Source organism: Pleurodeles waltl, chromosome 5 (assembly GCF_031143425.1).
Source record: "Pleurodeles waltl isolate 20211129_DDA chromosome 5, aPleWal1.hap1.20221129, whole genome shotgun sequence".
Lineage (NCBI taxonomy): Eukaryota > Metazoa > Chordata > Amphibia > Caudata > Salamandridae > Pleurodeles > Pleurodeles waltl.
The window spans coordinates 1,862,676,445-1,862,700,914 of record NC_090444.1 but is presented as its reverse complement, the minus strand read 5'-3'; the positions used below and the strand labels follow the sequence as shown (position 1 = coordinate 1,862,700,914).

Sequence of the window (24,470 nt, the reverse complement as noted above, 5' to 3'; positions counted from 1 at the left end):
TTCTTTATCTTTCGCTCGCTAGCTTCCTTCCCTTTTTTCTTTTGTCTCACACGTTTGCTCTATTGCTTCTCTTAGTTGTGTTTTGCATTTTCTCGTTCTTTCTTTTATCTCTTTGCAACCCCTTCTATTTCTTCTTTTTGTCTGTTGTATTCCTTTCGCTTCTCTTTTTCTGCCTGATCCGCTTTCTCTCCTGAGGCCTAGTTATCAATGTAGCAACAGGTGCAGTGGCACCGGGACCCAGAGACCTATGGACCTCATTCAACTGTAATTACTGCTGTATTTTCCTACAGAAATTCCACTCAACCATTTTCGGTTCCTGCTCCAGAGCCTGTGACACCGTTACTACGCTGCTTGTCCTCTCCATCTTTACTCCCGACTCCCTCTTTACTTTCACCCTCCATTCCGTCCTAAATTATATTTTTGTTATGGTGTTTTGAGCATTATACTAATGCTAAAAGTTTATTTCTGATAAAGGTTACTTTTTATAATTGTATATGTTTTAAGATAGAGGAAGAAGGTAAATGAAAGTGCTTTAGTTAAATTCTGGGCCACTGGAATTTTATGGCAGGAACAAATGAAATTATGAGGCAGGGTTGACCAATTTATGTGGCCAGAAAAGTCCAGATATTGCATTGCAAATGCTTGTTTAAAAGAGTTGCATGAAAATGGTACGAAGTGATTTCTTTTGTTTTCCTAACCAAAGATACTAAGCAGATGTTATCAAAAAGCAATTTAAGAGACATGTTTTACACTGGCTTTAACATGGCATTTGATTCATGTTCTCATTGCCTCTTCTGTAATTCCGTGCTGATGAGCGCTGCCATTCTGTGCGCTCAGTTAAAGAAAACTTGTTGTGCCTTTTCTATTTTTGTCAAATGTCCCAACTTTTGGCTTTAATCTACAGCAAGAATATGTCATGCTCGGGTGTTGACTCTGAGCATATTTCCTATCAGACTGTGCAATCCAGCTGGCCTTGGGCTTTAGGATAAGGTGCTAACTGGTTTTTATCCAATGGGACGGGCGCTTGGAAAGAAGGACCTTTGTCTGCCCTGATGTCTCTATAACACTGGCCTTGTTTGGGCCACTTTAAGAAGCCGCGTGCATTAATAAGGGTGCATCTTTGCACTGGTTCCTTCCCCTGTCATTGTACCTGGTCCCAAATACCAGGGCGAGGGGAGCTGATCTGTTAGAGAGCACCCCAAAGCACCGTGGGCCTGGAATGTTTGTAGGGCAATAAACCAGTGCTTAATTTGTAAATAAAGAGGTGCCGGTGCCCAAAGCCCTCCTCTTAAGTACGCAGCTTCTGCAATTAAATGTGTGAGAAAGGAATACTGAGGCAGTGTAATCCTGAAGCCATCCCGGGCCTCTTCAATCCATTTACAGCCACTCCCTGCCCCTTCATCTCACTCTTGCAGCTTTCTGCTTTGTCCCTTTGTGAAGCTTTTTCATTTTTCTCTTCTTCCGTCTTTCCCATGTGTGTCTTTTGCTCGCAGTAAGTGCTTGAGACAGAAAAATAAGTGGCAGTCCTCAAAAATAAGTGCAAGTGCCCCGCACAGGAAACCACAAGCACAAATTAAGCACTGCAATATACATGTTTATGGGAAACACTAGATTCTCTGTGGGCTCGCACAGACGTGACACCCAGTGAAGCAGCATTAGTTTGAAGAATAATTGCTTTTAGAGCCCTGACACCAAGGGAGGACACTTTGTTACCAAGCTAGAAATAGCATCTTTCTAAAACAGGACCGTCTATGCCAACTTCATGTACTGAACTCAGTGCCTTTCACACCGTAGGGAGTCTCTGGCTCAATGGGGACTTTTGTTATGCTAAGATTTACTCTATTACTGTATGGGTTACTGTCATTTTTGGCATCTTATCTTCGCTAGGTTGTGGTATACTGTCCGATAGTGTGTTGTGTTGGGCTTCGCCGTGCAGTGCTAAGGGTTTCCTTGTTCGGCTTCAGATTGACATGTTTTTGGATAGCGCAACGCATCCCTGAACTGGTCAGACAGGGTGTGTTCAGTGGCATGGTGCCACGGTGTGGTAGGTTATACTTGCCTTCGCTGATAAATAATGGCATTGTGTTAGTTTCTTGCTGCAGATAGAGGAAGAAGGTAAATGGAAGTGCTTTAGTTATATGCAGGGCCACCGGAATTATGTGGCAGAGATGACCAAATTACGTGGCAGTGTTGACAAATTTATCTGGCAAGAAAAGTCATTTTATGCATTTACAATGCCAATAGCTCTAACTCAAGTACATGCAAGACCTTTTGCATTGCAAATGCTTGTTACAATGTGTCACGGGAGTGAGGCCTACAAGCTCACTCACTTGTTTTAAGTTACGCACCTTGGACTATCGCAGGCAGACGTGGAGTGCTGCACTGTGCAGGAGTAGTGACTCTGTGTTGGGCGTATGTGTGCCTTGGAAGAGGAGAGCAGCACTGTGCAGTACACGTGTGGAGCAGCAACGCTCTCCCTGAACCAACCCACCAGCACCAGCAACCCCAACGAGGCCGCCAACAACCTCACCAACTGGATCTCCGACTGCGCCAACCTCCTGGCCCCTCTGAAGACCCAAACCAACACCAACAACCACAAGAAAAACTCCTGGTTCACCACCGAACTCAAAAACTCCAAGAAAGAATGCCGCCTCCGCGAGAAGACATGGCGCCTCAACCCGACAGAGGAAAACCTGACAGCTCTCAAGGACACCACCCGCCAACACCACCAACGCCTCCGCACCGCACGAAAAACAGCCTACCAGAACAGACTTGACAACAACACCCACAACAGCAAGGAACTATTTGGCATCGTCAAAGAGCTCTCTAACCCGGACGCAGAAACCAACCCCATCCCTCCCTCACAGGACCTCTGCGACTCCCTCGCGACCTTCTTCCACCGTAAGATTGCCGACATCTACAACAGCTTCACGACCACCAACATGAACCCGCCCCCGGAAGCCGCAAACGACATCTCCACCATCCTCGCCTGGAACCCTACCACCACCGAGGAAACCACCCGCGTCATGAACTCGATCCACTCGGGATCACCCTCCGACCCCTGTCCTCACCACATTTACAACAAGGCCGACAACATCATCGCACCCCACCTCCGAGACGTCATCAACGCCTCCCTCACCACTGCTACCTTCCCTGAAAGCTGGAAACACGCAGAACTCAACGCCCTCTTAAAGAAACCTACAGCAGACCCCACCGAACTCAAAAACTTCCGGCCTATCTCCCTCCTACCGTTCCCCGCCAAAGTGATTGAGAAAATCGTCAACGCTCAACTCACCGCCGCCCTGGAAACCTCCGACTCCCTCGACTCCACTCAGTTCGGATTCAGGGCCAACCACAGCACCGAAATCGCCCTCATCGCAGCCACGGACGACATCCGAGCCCTGACCGACAAGGGTGAAACCGTGGCCCTCATTCTCCTGGACCTCTCTGCAGCCTTCGACACGGTCTGCCACCGCACCCTGATAGACCGCCTTTGCAGCGCCGGCATCAGAGGCAAGGCCCTGGAATGGGTCATCTCCTTCCTCTCCGGAAGGACCCAGAGAGTCCGCCTCCCCCCCTTCAGATCCGCAGCCACGGAGATCATCTGCGGCGTACCCCAAGGATCCTCCCTCAGCCCCACCCTATTCAACGTCTACATGACCCCCCTGGCAAACATCGCACGCAAACACGGACTCGACATCATATCCTACGCCGACGACACCCAGCTCATCTTATCCCTCACCAACAACCCCACATCAGCAAGGACCAGACTGCACGACGGCATGAAGGAAGTAGCGACCTGGATGACAGACAGCCGACTGAAACTGAACACAGATAAAACGGAGGTCCTCATCCTCGGCCCTACCCCCTCCGCATGGGACGACTCCTGGTGGCCCCCCGCCCTAGGCAGCACTCCCCAACCGACCAACCACGCACGCAACCTCGGCTTCATCCTGGACTCCTCCCTCTCGATGACCAGACAGGTCAACTCGGTGACCTCAGCGTGCTTCAACACCCTCCGCATGCTCCGCAAGATCTTCCGCTGGATCCCCATCGACACCAGGAAGACCGTCACCCACGCCCTCGTCACCAGCCGCCTGGACTACGGGAACACTCTGTACGCCGGCATCACCACCAAGCTGCAGAGGAAACTTCAACGGATCCAGAACGCCGCAGCACGACTCATCCTGGACATACCTCGCCACCACCACATCTCCGGACACCTGAGAAAACTCCATTGGCTCCCGGTCAACAAGAGGATCACCTTCAGACTCCTCACCCACGCACACAAAGCCCTCTACAACCTCGGACCCAAACTCATCAACTCCTGTGTCTCCTTCTACACCCCTCCGCGCACTCTGCGCTCCACCGGTCAGGCCTTGGCAGCCGTTCCCCGCATCCGCAAAACCACCGCCGGAGGAAAATCCTTCTCTTTTCTGGCAGCGAAGTCCTGGAACTACCTGCCCAGTCACCTTCGCGCCATACCCGAACACCTCCCCTTCAGAAGGCAGCTCAAGACCTGGCTCTTCGAGCACTGACCCCCTCCCCCCCAGCGCCTTGAGACCCTTATGGGTGAGTAGCGCGCTTTATAAATGTGATTGATTGATTGATTGATTGCACGTAATGAGTGCATGTATGCCTTAGAGGAATAGATTACATGAGAGACGTGGCGCTGTGCAGTGCGTCGGCACGGAAAGCGTGTGCGTGTGTGTGTGATTTGGAAAAGTACAATACCTGAAGGGTGAAGTGTTGTGCAGCGCTCACATGGTGAGTGTGTGTTGGTTGTGTGTGTGTTTGTAAATAGCACACCCTGGTACAATACAGAAAGGCTACCGCACTGGGCAGTTCATGCAAACTGAATGTGTGTGCGGAATGTATGTGTGTCTGTAGTGGTACAATGCAGAGGGGTAACAGTACTGGAGAGCAAGGTGTCGTGTAAGTACACTAAGTGCAAGTGTGCCTGCAATGGTACATTACACGGAGGACCCTGGGCTCTGTACTGGGAAGCCCAGGCCTGCCTGGTGAAGACATGAGGGGTAGAGGAATCCCACCAGACAGACTGTGTATTGCTGCCTTCCTGTGAGCTGGGTGGAACACGATGGAGAAGGGCGCTCTGTGATTCAGTGATAGATCACAAGGAGGGGGCCTGGGCAGATCTCAAGTATGAGAAGGAGCTGGGATCCCAGGATTAACCTTTTGATGCATATAGCACCAAGACTGAGGCCCAGGTGTGATCTCTGGTCACTCACAGAAACTTTGTTGTGGGTTTAACAACTTTGGATTTTTCCTGCGGTGACAGGCAGCCTTTCAAGAAGGGAGAAGAGAAGAGAAATGTACATTTCAAAAGAAGCAGAACTCCAACACAAAACCTCAAAGACATAGGGCCTCATTATGACCGTGGCGGCCGGCGGTAAGCTGGCAGTAACATCGCCAACAGGCTGGCGGTGTTCTGCCAGGTATTATGACCGTTGAGCAATAGCCACAGCCATACCGCCGGCCCCTCCACTATACCACCAGGCTTCCACCTGGTGGTCATAATCCCCAGGGCCCGACCGCCAGCCTAGCCATGGCGTAAACACGGCCATGGAAAGGCTGGCGGTAAGGGGGATTTGGGGATTCACTTGGCATGGGCAGTGCAGGGGCCCCCAGGCATAGCCGTGTTGCGCATTTCACTGCCCGAATTTCGGGCAGTGAAATGTGTGACGGGTGCTACTGCACCCACTGCACATCAGCATTGCCGCCGGCTCTATTACGAGCCGGCAGTAATGTTGATGTGACTTTTCCGCTGGGCCAGCGGATGGTAACACTTTTGCTGTCCACTGGCCCCGCGGAAAAGTCATAATAGGGAGCCAGAAATACCGCCAGCACTGGTGGTATTCTGGCTCCCGCAGCCTCGGCGGTCTAGGTTGTAATGAGGGCCTTAGACCCTAAATCACATTTGGTGTCTGGAAAAGGACTGTAAGAAGGGGAGGTTGAGACCTCAACATTTTTCATCTGCCAAGCAGATAGAGGGTCTGTGGGAGAACTTGAAGCTAATTCTAAGAGACATGGAAGGAACAAAGCATGGGCTGCTCCATCCAATCATGTGCTCTGTATCTACTTTATATCTTCTAAAGTGGTAGCTGTCACCTACATCCATCATTGGAACAGAGAGACACAAAGCACTTATAAGGACTATATAAACCTCTCGACCTTAGCTGTGTGTTATCACATAGGGTTACCACTTTCCCTTCACCTCTGCCCACATCCAGCTAAAATGTCCTTTTCTGAATTGCCGAAGCGATGTGGCATTCCTGAGGTGCAGGGGAAGGTCGTTCCGGTCTTTGGCCACCAGCTGTGGGACTGGTGGATACGGGGTGTGTCTGCGAGGAAAAGAGAGGTGGATTGCAGGTGTCTGGTTGGTTGGTGGAAAGTCATTCATATGTTGATGTATGCGGGTCCTTCACTGTGCAGGGATTTGTATCCATGTAACCTGGTGACCACATTTTGCCGTCCAGAATAAAATGATACATTCACTGAGATAGACAATAAAAGCGGAAAAGTGGGACCAGAAGAAAGGAGAAGAGGGATCATGATTGAGGAATGAGGATGCTGCGTGCCGGGTGCTGTTGCCCCACTGAACACAATGTTGACCGATCAATAGCATTTAGGTTCTGATAATGAGTCCGGTGGAGCAGATTTACCGTTACATCCTTTCCACTTGATTCAGAGTAGGTCTTTGTTCATGCACCATTTTCCCTGGTGCTGGGACACCGGACCCAATTTTTCACAGCAAATTATTCCACCCTGTAAAATCACGAGGTTGTGGCTGAATGCTGTGTGGTTTTATGACTGGTGATTCCGGTCCCACACAGTTATTCCCCATTTCCTGGGGCCTAACTAGTAACTGCATGCGGTGCTGGTGGAGGTTTATTGTGTGGCAGTTGTGAATTTACATGCACATTTTCTGCCCTGCTAGTACTGTGCAGCTGGGAATCAGGGCCTTAGGTTGTAGAAGGGCAGAATGTGCTTTTATGGTTTTTATAGGGAAGTTATGTATTCCACTGCTGCTTGTCCCTGCCAGGACAACAAACGCTGTCTGCAGCAAGCACAAGTGCATATGAAACCCCACCTCCCACGAAACCCAGACAGCATATCTTAAAAAGTGCTGTAAACCGCATCGCGATTTACAAACACGTGACCCAACTCGCAATGGTGACTTCTTTTATTCTGGTGCTCGGGACTAAATTCTGTCCTGTCCAGTCCTGTTTGGCACTCACAATACTAATGAACAACTGGTCAGAAACACATTGGTCCAAAGGTTTGTTAATGTGCCCAATGAGAGCCAGGTGAAAGCCCACTGGTAGGCTGAGGCTGTGGGGGCGGGAAGAATATAGACAGGTTCATCGATTGGATGACTAGAAACAGCTAAACTGTTATTAGCTTCCTACGAGTTTAGTAGGACTGTGTATTATGTCAACAAGAACTTCACAATACAGAGACTTACAGCCAGATTTAATACGTTTTTTTGTCCCCCATGTGCCCCTCAAGCGGACGCAAAGTTGACTTAAAGCCTAAGTGAGATTTCTAAAGCCACGCAGGGCCATCTTGCATGGCCTTGCATCGTTTGATAAATCTGGGGTAATGCAAGGCAGCGCACATTGATGTCAAGTAAAAAGGAAATCTAGAATGGAGATGAAACACGGGCCCTACAAAAAAACTACCTTAGACAGAAAGGACACCCTCATCTGAAGCACTGACTTTTCTAGAAAGCAAGAGGTGAAGTGAGGATGAGTTAAAGGGCCTGCAGGTTGCTCACTTGCCGATCCAGAGGAACAGTAATAAAGACGACTGCTTTCACAGTAAAAAGCCTCTGAGACGAGCTGTGTCTGGATTTAAATGGTGAACCCATCAAAAACATGAGAAACCAAATTAAACTCCTGTAGGAGCATGATGAACAGAGATGGAGTACATATATGGGTCAGACTTTTCAAGAACTGCATCACAACAGATGATTTTAAAATATATGCTGACATTACTGACAGGTGACCACAGAAATTCTTTGTCAGGACAAAGAATGTGCAAACTGCAAAACACAACACAACCATGCTTTAACTATATCATCTCTATCCACAGCACACCACATCACAAAACAAGTGTATCTGTGCATGATGCTACTTCAACGTCTTAAGGACACAAGAAATTTGTGGTTTGAGGGTACACAGGAGACAAGAGGACCCACATTTCCATGCAATGGAAGACCTCCCCAATCAAGGAATACACATTGTATAAAAGTGTGGTGATGGCCTACAACAAACAGAAAAATCTCCCCCAGGTCAGGTGATCTTGCATTAGCCACTTTTGCAGTCCAGGGACACTTCCGAAGAAATTCTGATGAAAGGATCCCCTACTGTCGGGCCTTCTAAAAATGGAAGCACCACCGCAGTGGCCCATTTATGCCACATTGTGTCTGGAACAAGCAAAATGCTGAGACAGGAGGCCAAGTACCTCAGGATGTTGGAGCCTGAAGATGGGTCCCCACCCAAAACATCAGGGTCTTATCCTGAACTTCCAAGAAGTATTGTGCAATGGAAAGCACCCTCAGAGTGACTGTGTCCAAAATCACCCCAATGACAACCAAAGTTTGGGTGGGCTAGAGGTCAGGCCTCGGGTAGTTTACAGAGGGTCCCAGGTTGAAAACAAAGATATCATGCTCTGAAGGGGCTCCAACCACAGCTGTGGCAAGCCCAACCTCAACAGCCAGCCTTCGATGTAAGGGAACACATGTAATCCCGACCTTCACGGATGAGCTGCGACCACCGACCTGATGAGCTTTGCAAAGATTTGAGGGCGGATGGGAGGTGGAAGGGAAGTACCATAAATTGGCAGGGAGTAAAACCCACCATAACTCTATTTCATGTGGGACTGCAGAATCAGTTTATGAAAATACACGTATCTCCAACCAAGAGACGCCTTCTAACCAGAAGACCACTATTCTTCTGGAGGACCAACATTTTCAAAGTGCTATCCTAGTTTCCCAGCCTCTCCCACCACCCTAGGCCCACATTAAAGGAATACTCCTGTATCTTACCAAAGAACTAGATTTCCATTAATTAGCAAATGCAGCAAGAATTAAATATCTAGCTGTTTCCTAGTGTAGACGATATAACTGGCCTTTTCAAACACATGGCAGGCATTTCTTTGTAAACTGCCATACGCCCTGCTTTGAAACAGCACATTTATTTATGCATTAATAATAACATTCACATAAGCTTAATCTCCATGTTTCAACCCTACCCATTATGCAACTAGACCTTGTGGGCTTCAAGGCATGCTGGCAACTGATTTGCCTAAGGTTAGCTTTACACCTGTGTCAAAAACACATTGATATGAGAGTGTAACTCTCCAGCCGTGCAGCATAAAGTCATGCTGTGTCCCCTCTTGGGAATCCTACACTTATACAACATGCCTTTTTAGTGCATTTTGTTTTTATGGTGGGCGTGCTTAAAATTCATATGACACTTGGTGTTGCCGATCGTTAGACCTGAAAGCCTCAGGGTGGTCTTTCCCCCACATTTTGCCTTCCTCCTCCACTTTTCTGATCTCATTTTTGCTGGTATTCTGCGCACTTTACCACTGCTAACCTGTGCTAAAGTGCATGTGCTCTCTCCCTTAAACATGGTAACACTGGTTCATCCCCAATTGGCATAGTTGATTGACAAGTAAGTCCCTAGTAAAGTGCACTGGAGGTACCCAGGGCCTGTAAATCAAATGCTACTAGTGGGCCTGAAACCCACACAAGTAGCCCCTTAATCATGTCTCAGGCCCAACCTTCCCTTTTTATACATATGTCACCCTCAAGGTAGGCCCTAGACAGTCTAGAGGGCAGGGTGCAGTGCATTTACAAAGTTGGACATCTACGTTTAAGCTTTACATGTCCTAGTAGTGAAAAACCCTTAAATTCATTAACCTTAATCAATACACCTAATCCCTAATTACATGACTGATGAACTACTGGAGCGCAATTTCTTCATTCCTTGGCAACAGAATTTCTTGCAGGTGTAAATTCACCACCACTGGGCAGCTGTCCCGCTCCTGCGGTATGGACATGAAGCCCGCTCATCGTTCATGCTCCTGGCAGTCCTGACGATGGCCCAGTAATTTCTTCAGGGCCAAAACACTCTTGATGAACAGGAATTGTGGAACCAAATTTCATTATGTCCGTGAGGCAATTGTTGTAACATTTTGAGCACACTGTCACTTAAAAAAAATCTATGTTCCTAGTCCTGATTGTGGCTTTTTAAGCCTCTCACAACTGTTTGCATTTACTTTTGTGCACACACTGTGAGCACTTCTCTGAGGACCGAGCACTGACACTGTACGAAATATACTTGAGTTTTGACTGTGTTAACTAAATAATCTGTATGATTCACCTTTGGCGTTGCTTATCCAATATATACCATTGAATATTATTAGTTTGTGCATACTGTCATGTAAAACCACAGACTGAACACACAGTCAGTACTGGTCTATGTGGGTGTGTTTTGTCTGTACATTGAACTATTCCTTAAGGAACCCTTGTTACTGAATGTACCAGGCCCTGGTTCCGGGGGTACCGGGCAGACTCTGGGCCTGATTCTAACTTTGGAGGACGGTGTTAAACCGTCCCAAAAGTGGCGGATATACCACCTACCGTATTACGAGTTCCATAGGATATAATGGACTCGTAATACGGTAGGTGGTATATCCGCCACTTTTGGGACGGTTTAACACCGTCCTCCAAAGTTAGAATCAGGCCCTCTGTTGTTTGTGAGCTTCTTGCAACTGTAGTCATTGCACCTGATTTCATGAATCCGTGGCTGATAGTTTGAATTCTGTGAACTAACAAACAGGACAGTAGCAGCTATCAGTGTGTGCAGTATTTTACTTTAATGATTGTAGATGTTTCTTGAGAGTATGTGCTTTTTCTGAAGAAAGATGATCTGTGAAATGAAAGTATTCTTATTCACACATACCTGTCATTCTTCCCCCAGGAATGTTCTTGCAGACTCTCAATGAATCAAGTTGATAGATTCTCAATCAAGAATCAGCACCTGGCAGGACCAGTGCAAGCAGAGTCCTGGAACTCTCCGTGGACGGGCTATTAGTTCAGTCTCTGCATCCATCAGCACATGTTAAGCTCCCAAAGCTTCCGTGACCCAATGACTCCTGCAACCCAAAGGCTCACGTGACTCAAAAACCCTGTTTCAGTTTGGGAGCTTCCTGTCTCCTCAAGTTTTCAGTGACCTCCAAGACTCCTTTCAGACCCTCGGTGTCTTATCCCTCCACTCCTTCCAGCGACCCCCCCAAGCCATTGGTGACCTAAGGCACCTTGAGGCTTTAGACCTTCTTTGAGACCCAGACTCTAGTAACTCTCAAGGGTTATTTTAGTCCCTCCCCTTTACTCCAGAACATCCTGCTACCCTCCTGGGACTTCACTGAGGTTCCTTTAAGACTTCTGATGTGCGCTCAGATTCTCTTGATATGCTGGATCTCCTCTGAAACTCTGGCTCCCCGCCCAGACCCTGAACCCCCTTCCAACATCTACATCTCCCTTCATCCTCCCCCTGCTGAGACTTCAATGTTCCACTTAGCTTACTCCAATCTCTTGGCCCTCCTGTGAAACCCTGAGCTCCTAAGAACCCATACAGCTACTCTGTGCACCTCGCGTTGTGGGTCCAGTCTGTAGGAGGCAGCATGAAGTTTGAGGATCTTATATTGGAGGTGGGTGGTTTTGGCCTCTTCCAGATCCAGATACTTGTGTTCCTCATAATCCCTCAGATTATCTTGCCCTCTCATTTCCTGCTGCACAACTTCCTCGCAGCCGTGCCCTCTCATCATTGTGCCCTTCTCCATCAAAATGGATTTAGTAACCTCACGGAGGAGGAGCTGCTCCTCGCCAGCATCCCCAGAGAGCCTGATGGGACCTTCAGCTCCTGCAAGATGTACAGAGAGCCCCAGTGGCACTTGCTGGAGAACAACACCTGGAGACCACCTAAGGTCTCCACCTGGGGACCACCCAAAGCCTCCACTTGGAGACCACCAAACGCATCCAGCTGGGGACCACCCAACGAATTGTTTCTGCAGAGCTGTCAGCATGGATGGGCCTACGACCACTCCCAGTTCACCTCTACCATAGCCACTCAGGTAAGAGTCCTCAGCTCATACTCTGACTCGCTGTTGCAGGAAGTCGAGTTCTGGCAGGAGTGTGGAATGTATGTATGTATGGAAAGAGGTTGGTTCCTGTGTAGAGTTTGAGGCCCCCTTATATAGAGGAAGAAGTTCTGCTGTGTAAACAGAGGTTCCTTTTAAACCACAGTTTCCCTCTGAAAGTACCTTGTCAAAATCTTTTCGAGAGGGCATGGGGTAGGCACCTACTGCATAAGCCTTAAATGTGCCCTCTTTGTGCCCCAGTCCTCTTTAACAAATATGTCTTCACAAACCTAAGATATGAACAGTGATATCTCTACCATCAACCAACCCTCCTGGCAGCCATCAGCTCCTCTCACATTCTCCCCCAATGGATACTGACCTGTCTGGTTCACAAATTTACACTTCACATATGTTCTAAATCCTATATTCTTCAGATAAAGTGAAAGATGCATATAGAGCATTATTTATTTACAGAAACAGTGGAAACAGAAGAAGAGCACATGTATCTGTTAGAAAGGACAATAGAGTGATTTGGAGATGTTCATGGACCAACATGGATGTGGAATGGAATACTGTGACTCACTGAACGCACAGACGAGCAACAACATACTGAATACAGATAGAATACACACACATCAGTTACAAGCAGCGATAAAGTTAGAGTCACGAAGTACCCCCGTTCCATGGTTGCAGGGCGACAGTACCAGTTCAAAGCCCTGCCCTTTGGACTCAAGCCAGCCCCGCGAATCTGTATCTCACATGAATATTGAACATGAAGATTCAAAAGCGCCTCAAAATACTGCAAATGAACTGGTCCTACTGCGAAATGCCTCCTGCAAACATTTTGTGCTCAAACCAAATTTATCAAAACTAAGCATCCCTGAAATGTTTCTGGCATAATAAAAATCTGGAACGTATCTAGATAGGGTGATATGACGTATTTCCATGGTGTAGTTGAGGACCAAGGACCCAATTCACAAAGGTAAACCTAGACTTTTGGTCTAAACTTAGACTAAAAGTCTAAGTTTACGACATTTGGTATTCACAAAGGGCATTTACAAGTAGTATCTTTACGTCTGCACTCAAGCAGAGATTCCACTCCCATTGCAGAGTGTACTCTCTACACCCGGAGTGTACTCTCTGTAGCTGAAGAGGAATCTCCGCACTCAGGGAGCATCTCTGCCCTGAATCTAGAGATTCCTTTCAGGGTGCGGAGAGTACACTCTGCATTTGGAGTGGAATCTCAGCCCGAATGCAGACATAAATATACTACTTGTAAATGCCCTTTGTGAATATATAAAGTTGTAAACTTAGACGTGGGAGTACTGCCTGCTCTTGAAAAATGTTTTTACAAACATTCACAAAGGGGAGGGGGCCCCGAATGGGTTACCACTAACTTGAATCAGGCGATAAAATGCGAATATTTTGCAACTGCATTTCAGTCGCAAAACATTCACACATACCACTGCGATTTGTTATTAGGAAATGATGGCCTAATTACACCCCTTCCTAATACAGAATCTCAAACCCAATTTGCGATTTGGTAATAGAATACCGAATTGCAAATAGGGCTTATACATCAAAAAATTATGTTTTTGCGGTTGAAAACGGCCCAATTTTGTGAATCAGACTGTTTGTGATCTCAAAAAAGCTTTGTACATCTGGCCCTAGGATCTGTATAGGTTGCAGGATACCAGTTAGGACACAGATGGCAAGAACTATCAAGCAGGAATGCATGCTTGCTTTCCTGTACGTTACATTCCATAATGTGGCCCACTCGCTGTGCCAAAGAAAATGCCATGGACAAGACCCACATCCATTGTTGGTGGTGAAATCAGTGAAGAATAGTGAACTAATTTAAGAAGTTATTTGCATTTGTACTCGAGTCTGGGGTTCCAATGGGACCGTGGCACACTTTGAACAATGATTCCATTGAACATTGTAGGGCAATTCTGAACTTTTATACAAAGACAGTTTGAAAAAAGGCTTGGTTTTGTGGACACTTAGGGCATATTCATACTCTATTTCCGCTGAATTTGCATAATTTTTTTAATGTAAATTCGGTGCAAAACTAGTTCCATATTTATATTTTGACGTTAGACCCGTCTAACGTCAAATTATTGGAGTTTGCACCATTTTTGAGATGCGTGAACCTACCTTGCGTCAATGAGATGCAAGGTAGGCGTTCCCATCTAAAAAATGGTGCTAACCCCATAGCCCCATATTTATCCCCCCATGCTAAAATGATGCTTGGATGAGAAGAGGGGCTAAATAATGGTGCAAAGGTGGAAATGGTTAGGTTGGAGAAAATGTAGGAAAGAAAACACTGCTGAGGTGCTGAGGCAAGCATCAGGGAGGTAAGGAGAAGAGAGAATCAGGAGAACTTGGGAGGGTGGAGGGCTATTGCACCAGGTTCGAAAAGGTCTCACAACCCAATGCCTCTCCACTCCATGCCCTTTAGAGAAGATCGGCACTTAGCAGACAGCTATGACTAAGTTACCTATGAGGGTAATGTATATGAAGTAGGGCTCATATAGGTTGGTGGTGATATGTCTAGTGATCTCCAGCATCTACAGTTGTGGGTCCTTGGTGATGCTCAACCCTCTCCAAGAATTACTAACCTAGAAAATACAGGGACACCGTTGGAGAGCTATGCCAGGAACAGTACCTCAGTGATGCTACCAGGCTCATGGACCACACAGGGCAGGTATTGGTGTCTATACCCGGCTCCCCGGGGTGTGATACAGGTACTAATCCGACACATACTGACCCTTTACCTGTATTCATGTCATTGGTACAAAAGACATCAGCAGAGGAGTTTTTCTCCCACTTCCACCATGGTCTCCTGCACACAAGCTCTCCATGACGCCCACGACCTCCGCAAACCAAGGGCAAATAAAGCACCAGCAAAATTAAGTGCACATGGGGAGGTGTTGGCGTGTGCACCACCCACGGCCAACCATTAAATAAAGATGTTCTTGAGGTATCCATGGCCATTTGAGCCACACCAGTCCCACACCTTGTGCAGGGGGCATGCTGCTGTCTCCAGCCTCACCCCCTGAACTGCACCCGGCCACCAAATGCTTTCTTGTGTAGTGACCCAAAAGAGGAATGACAGCGTCAAGTGTAAAGCGGCTGAAGGGGACTGACACGAAGCTACAATTATCATGTTTAATGTAATATTTACCAAAGCTCTGGTAAACAATTATAGCTGTCTCTAGCCGAAGTCTAAAGTCTCAATGGAAGATCAAGACCACACTTGGCACAACTGCCACAACTGCCTTCTATTTTCTTCTTAATATATCATATGCATATGTCCAGCAGTTTATGAGAAAGTGCCCAAATATGAAGAGTATAAAACATTTACCAATATGGCAGAAAAATGTGTAATATACACACACATTGTATAGACCTCCTGGTCTGATTGGGTGCATTGAGTTGATTATTTTCCTCTGTCTACCATTTTGTGAAACGTGTGGGCATGGCAATGTTGGCACCTGGTTTGTATAACTCAACCACAAGCAAAACTAAAGGCTGGAGGGGCCGCAGGGCCTATCGGCCTCCCAGATGCCCTCCTCAAATGTGATATAAATTACTGGGCCCTCTACCTAGCCCCTCTTTTTAACTGTTTCCCATTGCACCCACTGTTTTCCTGATTCGTGGAAGGCAATATCTTTCAACCCATCTGCAAGAATAGAAACCCAGCCTTACCAAACAACTATAGGCTCATCACTTCAATTGGCATAGAAGCAAAACTATTCACACTGTGTTTACTTCCACATCTACAAGGAGAAAAACCTGACACCATGAATCCAAACAGGCTTCCGACCAGATGTGGGGACACTAACGGATTTGACAGCACTAAGGGGGTGATTCTGCGGGAACCGCCAGAAGACTGTACCGCGGTCAAAAGACCGCGGCGGTCATTCTGGGTTTCCCACTGGGCTGGCGGGCGACCGCCAAAAGGCCGCCCGCCAGCCCAGCGGGAAACACCCTTCCACGAGGAAGCCGGCTCCGAATGGAGCCGGCGGAGTGGAAGGGGTGCGACGGGTGCAGTAGCACCCCGTCGCGAATTTCAGTGTCTGCTAAGCAGACTCTGAAATTCTAAGTGGGGCCCTCTTACGGGGGCCCCTGCAGTGCCCATGCCATGGCAATGCCATGGCAATGCCATGGCAATGCCCATGCCATGCAGTGCCCGGAATGGGCACTGCAGGGGCCCCCAGGGGCCCCACGACACCCCATACCGCCATCCTGTTCCTGGCGGCCAAAACCGCCAGGAACAGGATGGCGGTATGGGGGTCGGAATCCCCATGGCTGCGCAGCAAGCTGCGCCGCCATGGAGGATTCCCCTGGGCAGCGGAAAGCCGGCGGGAGACCGCCGACTTTCCGTTTCTGGCCGCGGCTGTACCGCCGTGGTCAGAATGCCCAAAGGAGCACCGCCAGCCTGTTGGCGGTGCTCCCGCGGACCACGGCCCTGGCGGTTTTTACCGCCAGGGTCAGAATGACCGCCTAAGTGTTTAGTAATGAAGGCTAAGCAAAGGATAACTCAGCTGTTCACATGCTTTGTAGACCTCAAGTCTACTTTCGATCGGATCCCTCAAGTTCACTTCTAGGACAAATTGGAGAAATGAGGTATCCCAAGTGACTTTAAGGGCAGTTGTGGTGCTGCACACAGAAACCTGGGCACAGGTCAAAATAGGAGACAGCAGTCGTGCTACGGATACAGTTGTTATAATGAACGGCCTCAAACAGGGCTGTCCCAAGCCAGTTTAACCTATATCTATCAGAGCTTGTAAACGCTCTCCCACAAGACACAAGCTACCCTCCAGTCTTGCGTCAGAGAAAGTAGGTTGCCTGCAGTACGTAGACAACATTGTTATCTTGGGTCAAACACCAATAGGCCGGCAACAAAGCTTGAATGCGCTAAAAAAAACTATATGGACCCACAAGGGCTAGAGGTAAATTTAAATTAAACAAAAGTGTTGTGCCTGGTCGATACTAAATCAAGAGATTCTCCTGGTTTAAAGAGGCAAGAAGGATGAGATAGATACTTCGTATAAATACCCAGGCATCAGTTTGGAGCATCGTATGACTTTTAAACATCATGTTGAAGCCATACAGGCAAAAGCTCAGTCATTAACCTTTGGATTCAAAACACCGAAGAGGAAATTAAACTGCCCATTATTCAGTCACTTACTTACCTTAATGTCAGCACAGTTAATGCCAACAGTGGGCTAAGGCATGGAAATCATGCGCGGACAGGCAATACCCACACTCATTAAGATGTGTTTTCAATACCAAATAGTGTTTCACCGGCCCAGGTACGACTTGAGTTTGGTCTAAAAAAATCAATCAATCCAAAGCAAGAGCTCTTTTGCCAAACTATGTTGGAGACTCAGTGCCTCCAAGAGCAGCACAATTAACAATTTATGCTGGCTTGACATTGAGGAACAACAGTGCAGCAAACAAAAAGCATCCCAGGAAGGCCACCTAAGCCAGGTCATAGAGGAAGTAGGTATCCAAGACGTTTGGGCCGCTACTCTGAGAAAGGCAGCCTTTAATCCAGCAATAAACTCCTCAACTCGACTTCTCTCCCTGCTTACGGACAAAAATTCCCTTCAAAAAGAAGACACGCCTGGACTGTGATCAATTCATATAAAATCCTAAGACCACAGGAGTATGTTTCAGTACACTTTTCCTTGGCCATGAAGCAGTGATTCACGCTGTATCGACTAGGGATCATGGGCATTAAAGATCTTACTTCATTGTGGAAAATACAGCTGCAAAGCCAAAGTTGCCAACTATGGGGAAATAACCAATAACCAAGCGTCGCTAGTACCCATCTTTTGTCTACACCTGGTACTCCTGGCCCAAAGGAAAAGGTTCTTGAAATGATTCTTCATAAAGCTGCTAATTCGTTCTTGCCGGCAAGCAATAACCTCTTGGCTAAGCAGCAGCTCAGTTCTTCCTTAGTTTGTAGGGGAGTAAAATTTCTAAACCCGCTCCTAAGACAACTGGACCAGTGAGAGTATAAAGCTAGGTTCCCTATAAGAATGTACGTTATACAAGACGGTATTGTACTCTCCTGCTCTAGGAGGTGGCCCCTTGAAATTGTTAGAAAACCTTTCTTGGGTTTACGAATGGACAAGGACCGGTTAATTTCAACCGTGGTCTTTCACGCATGATACTTGCATGGTGTAAATTTAAGGGGTACACCTGCTTTCTATTATCCAGTTTTAAGAGGCTAGTTTTTAGAAATATGACATACATCCGGGTTTAAGGTGAATACCTTCCTTTTATTATCTTATGGGGGAACATGATGAGTAGAGCCAGGATAACATAAATTGAGCTCTTTTGCATATGATATCTGCAATCTTCATAACCGAGTGCAAGGGTCCTCATTTACATTAATAAACAGCATCTCACAAAAGACAAATTTGCCCCAGTAAAGCATACGGAAAGCGCATAAAGAATCATTGGGGACTGTGGGCCATTTAAGAAGCGTAGGACCCAATTCACAAAGGTAAACTTAGACTTTTGGTCTAAACTTTAACTGGAAGTCTAAGTTTACAACTGTTCGGTATTCACAAAGGTAAGTTACAAGTAGTATCCTTGTCTGCTCTCGGGCGGAATCTCCGCATTTGGGGTGGAATCTCCACCCGAGTGCAGAGATTCAACGCCACTCCTGGATTGTAATCCCCACACCCGGAGTGTACTGTCTGCACCCGGAGTGGAATACCCGCACGTGGAGTGTACTGTCTGCACCTGGAGTGGAATACCCACATGTGGAGTGTACTCTCTGCACCCGGAGTGGAATACCCGCACGTGGAGTGTACTCTCTGCACCTGGAGTGGAATACCCACACATGGAGTGTACTCTCTGCACCCGGAGTGGAATACCCGCACGTGGAGTGTACTCTCTGCACCTGGAGTGCAATACCCGCACGTGGAGTGTACTGTCTGCACCCGGAGTGGAATACCCGCACGTGGAGTGTACTCTTTGCACCTGGAGTGGAATACCCGCACGTGGAGTGTACTCTCTGCACCCGGAGTGGAATACCCGCACGTGGAGTGTACTCTCTGCACACGGAGTGGAATCTCCGCACTCTGGGAGGAGATTCCTCCCCAAGTGTGGAGATTCCCCCCGAGTGTGGATGTAAAGATACTACTCATAACTTACCTTTTTGAATACCGAAAAGTCATAAACTTAGTCTTTTGGTCTAAACCTAGACCAAAAGTCTTTGTGGATCAGGCCAATGACTCCAGATTTCAGGATTTATCAGTCATTGCTTTTACTTCTTGATAACGGTGTCAACATGTTTTGTATCATACTCTTGATGGGTTTGTTAGAAATGTTTTTAATAATAGACTAAACAAAGGAGATTTTTTTATTTACTTTTTTGTTTAAAATAATTTTTATGTAGCAGACATTGTTCTTTTAAACTGCAATGCAATGTTGTGTATTAACTCTGCAAATAAACTTAACTTGACTTGCGTACAGCAAGCACATAGAAATACAGGGAAACCTCTAGTCTTGTGCCAGCTAATTTTCAACATTGTACAAAATTGAAACACTGAATCTAGGAACTAGTGTGTAATGAAATGCAATTCATTGGTTGCTCTTTCACAAATTGGTTGAGACAAAGTGAAACCTGCCCAAAAATGACAAACTTGAAAGAAGATATTTGTGGTTGGTGGCAGCAAGTACAGGAGGCATAGAAGGGGTCATAAGTCATGCAAAAGACACACTCCAGATCCTCAGCCCACTGGGCAGGATGGATGTCATGCCCAGTGGGGTCTGGTTTCAAGGGGAGAGAGCCCAGGGCATGACCACAGGCGAGAGTGTGCTAGGAAGGACTAGGGCTTCCAGGGTGTTCCAGAGTTGAGGGGAGTAACCACTAGGTGCGGCTGAAAGCTAGATTCACCAGCTGATCAAGAAGTGTCTTGATGCACAACACACCACTAAAGGTTGACGCTCAAATGCCATAGGCCTGTAGGTACTTGTATCATAGGCTGTGAACTGACCAAGTATTCTCCTCCTGAACCGCGCTCATACTGACGTTTTCTATGGTAACATGAAAATGGCCTCGTCCTTGTAGGCCACCTGGAGATCACAGAAGCAATCTAGAGAGACAGTGGGCAGATAATATGGACAACCCCTGGAGTGTTTGTTTGGAAATCCAAGGAGCCTTCCCTGTGAGAGGCTCCACATTTGAGAAGTGGTACAAGGGCTCTTCTGATTTAGAGTTAGGCGGATGGCCCACTCCGTCACTTACGTGACGGATATCTGGTCCGCCGTATTAGGATTTCCATAGGATATAATGGAATCATAATACGGGGTACGGGATAGCCATTATGTTTGTGATAGAGTAACGCCATCTGCCAAACTCTAAATCAGGCCCTTAGGCCCTCATTCTAACCCTGGCGGTGTAACACCGCCAGGGCAGAGGGCAGAGGAAGCACTGCCAACAGGCTGGCGGTGCTTCCTGGGCCATTCTGACCGCGGCGTTAACGCCGCGGTCAGAAAAGGGGAACCGGCGGTTTCCCGCCGGTTTTCCCCTGACCCAGGGAATCCTCCATGGCGGCGCTGCAAGCAGCGCCGCCATGGGGATTCCGACCCCCTTACCGCCAGCCTGTTCCTGGCGGTTTTCACCGCCAGGAATAAGCTGGCGGTAACGGGTGTCGTGGGGCCCCTGCCACAGGCATGGGCAGTGCAGGGGCCCCCTAACAGGGCCCCACCATGATTTTCACTGTCTGCTGAGCAGACAGTGAAAATCGCGACGGGTGCCACTGCACCCGTCGCACCCCTGCAACTCCGCCGGCTCCTTTCGGAGCCGGCATCCTCGTTGCAGGGGCATTTCCGCTGGGCCGGCGGGCGCTCTTTTGGAGAGCGCCCGCCGGCCCAGCGGAAATGTGAGAATGGCCGCCGCGGTCTTTTGACCGCGGTGCGGTCATTTGTCGGCAGGACTTTGGCGGGGGGCCTCGGCTGCCCGCCAAAGTCTGAATTAGGCCCTTAGTGTGAGACAGAGGCTGGATAATCCATCAAAAGAGATGGCCATGGGGCTATATTGATCTCAGTACATGAACACGTGTAATGAGCGGGTTCTACCATCCGAATGACTAAATAAGGCACATGGAGCAAACCAGCATGGCTTGAAGAATCTGTCTCTGTGATCATTCGTTATAACACTGGCTCTGCCTTTCCCTTTCAGTGGGACCTCGTGTGCGAGCGGAAGTGGCTCAATCAGGCCTCGGCCACCTTCTTCTTCATCGGGGTCACAATAGGAGCCATTCTGATTGGTTATCTTTCTGACAGGTGCAGTATTTTTTTGTTTTCGTAAGTTGCATGCGTCCATTCTGGCATCCGATAACACTACGGCTGACACGCAAGGTGTGTTGGGTAGTGTGTGATAAGTGTTGCACGCTACTCTGCTGTTGTCTTTCAGAGCATGAAAGTTGAGTAGTTAACAACATAATGCATGGTGGATGGTGGCGACTTAACAGTGGATAGTTCAAGGAATAAAAATTGAACTAGGGGAAAGCTGTTGACTACTTCCACCCAGTCCGAGTAATACTTACTCAGTAGGTGTCAATCCAAGATGCTATTTATGTTGGAGTTTTAATAAATATCAAGCTAGGGTAAGAGGCCAGGATAAACCAAATTGGGTCAGTCTTGAATCTCATAAATCACTGGTGAATCAAGGTTCAACAAAACGTAAATTTTTTGATGGTTTGGGTTTGAAGGTCTTGTTTGGGGTAGCCGATTATAACAACTGTATACCTCAACAGGAGTACAAATGTTGGCAAATGGGTTACTCCATCACAAATGTGACGAATATCCTGTCTGCCGTATTACGATTCCCGTAGGATATAATGGGATCGTAATACAGCAGATGGGATATCCGTCACATTTCTGATGGAGTAACTCCGCCAAACTTCAAGGGCCTGATTTAGATTTCCACAGACGGGTTACACTGTCACAACGATGATGGATATCCTGTCGCTGAACTATAAATCCCATAGGATTCAATGGGATTTATATTTCTCCGGATGGGCTGTCCCTCACCGTTTTGATGGAATAACCCATCTGCCAATATCTATATCAGGCCCTTAATCATGTGTAAAAACTCCCTTGGGTAAATAACCCTTGTGCTGGGTTCTAGCTTTGTTTTTGCCATCTAGTTGTAGGTTTCAGGTACAAAATTATGAAAGCGTTGACTGTTTATCCCTTTGAAAAATGTGAAAACCTGTACATACGCTGATCGAATTGTGAAAGGGTCTATTAACGGAAGAAAAAAAAGTAACAAAAGAAAAGTTAGTCTTGGCTGGCCAATGGGCCCCTCCGTAAACCATATTAGAGTGCGCTCAATATGCAAAAGCTAGGTTCACATTTGAAGAGCTCTACATAGAGGCTTCCGATTAAGATCACACAACTTTGTAAAGCAAAGAGAAAACACAGATGTCTAAGGGCCTGATTTAGATATTGGCAGACGGATTACTCTGTCACAACGGTGACCGATATCCCGTCCGTCCAAATCTAAATCAGGCCCGAGGTCTGAGATCAAGAGAAAGGAAGATGACCTTCAGATACTTACAAGAATAAAAACTTTTTCGACTTGCCATTGTAGGAAAGTACAATCTTGCCTGGCATGTTACCCCCATTTTTCACTGTATATATGTTGTTTTAGTTGTATGTGTCACTGGGACCCTGCTAGTCAGGGCCCCAGTGCTCATAAGTGTGCCTGAATGTGTTACCTGTGTTATGACTGTAGGAAAGTACCATCTTGCCTGGCATGTTACCCCCATTTTTCACTGTATATATGTTGTTTTAGTTGTATGTGTCACTGGGACCCTGGTAACCCAGGGCCCCAGTGCTCATAAGTGTGCCTGAATGTGTTACCTGTGTAGTGACTAACTGTCTCACTGAGGCTCTGCTAATCAGAACCTCAGTGGTTATGCTATCTCATTTCTTTCCAAATTGTCACTAACAGGCTAGTGACCATTTTTACCAATTTACATTGGCTTACTGGAACACCCTTATAATTCCCTAGTATATGGTACTGAGGTACCCAGGGTATTGGGGTTCCAGGAGATCCCTATGGGCTGCAGCATTTCTTTTGCCACCCATAGGGAGCTCTGACAATTCTTACACAGGCCTGCCACTGCAGCCTGAGTGAAATAACGTCCACGTTATTTCACAGCCATTTTTCACTGCACTTAAGTAACTTATAAGTCACCTATATGTCTAACCTTTACCTGGTAAAGGTTAGGTGCAAAGTTACTTAGGGTGAGGGCACCCTGGCACTAGCCAAGGTGCCCCCACATTGTTCAGAGCCAATTCCCTGAACTTTGTGAGTGCGGGGACACCATTACACGCGTGCACTACATATAGGTCACTACCTATATGTAGCTTCACAATGGTAACTCCGAATATGGCCATGTAACATGTCTATGATCATGGAATTGCCCCCTCTATGCCATCCTGGCATAGTTGGCACAATCCCATGATTCCATTGGTCTGTAGCACAGACCCTGGTACTGCCAAACTGCCCTTCCTGGGGTTTCACTGCAGCTGCTGCTGCTGCCAACCCCTCAGACAGGCATCTGCCCTCCTGGGGTCCAGCCAGGCCTGGCCCAGGATGGCAGAACAAAGAACTTCCTCTGAGAGAGGGTGTTACACCCTCTCCCTTTGGAAAATGGTGTGAAGGCAGGGGAGGAGTAGCCTCCCCCAGCCTCTGGAAATGCTTTGTTGGGCACAGATGTGCCCAATTCTGCATAAGCCAGTCTACACCGGTTCAGGGGACCCCTTAGCCCTGCTCTGGCGCGAAACTGGACAAAGGAAAGGGGAGTGACCACTCCCCTGACCTGCACCTCCCCTGGGAGGTGTCCAGAGCTCCTCCAGTGTGCTCCAGACCTCTGCCATCTTGGAAACAGAGGTGCTGCTGGCACACTGGACTGCTCTGAGTAGCCAGTGCCACCAGGTGACGTCAGAGACTCCTTCTGATAGGCTCCTTCAGGTGTTAGTAGCCTATCCTCTCTCCTAGGTAGCCAAACCCTCTTTTCTGGCTATTTAGGGTCTCTGTCTCTGGGGAAACTTTAGATAACGAATGCAAGAGCTCATCCGAGTTCCTCTGCATCTCTCTCTTCACCTTCTGCCAAGGAATCGACTGCTGACCGCGCTGGAAGCCTGCAAACCTGCAACATAGTAGCAAAGACGACTACTGCAACTCTGTAACGCTGATCCTGCCGCCTTCTCGACTGTTTTCCTGCTTGTGCATGCTGTGGGGGTAGTCTGCCTCC

The 24,470-nt window shown here is 47.6% G+C and overlaps 1 protein-coding gene across 1 annotated transcript in view; it reads left to right on the top strand.

Moving 5' to 3' along the window:
* Positions 1-24,470, top strand: part of LOC138296893 (solute carrier family 22 member 7-like) — a 178,281-nt gene that overhangs the window by 49,069 nt on the left and 104,742 nt on the right. Inside the window, exons 2-3 of the mRNA XM_069236388.1 lie at positions 11,013-12,165; positions 21,383-21,486. Of these exons, the coding sequence (XP_069092489.1) occupies positions 11,716-12,165; positions 21,383-21,486 (554 nt within the window). The 5' untranslated portion in view covers positions 11,013-11,715. The remainder of the gene's footprint in view (positions 1-11,012; positions 12,166-21,382; positions 21,487-24,470) is intronic.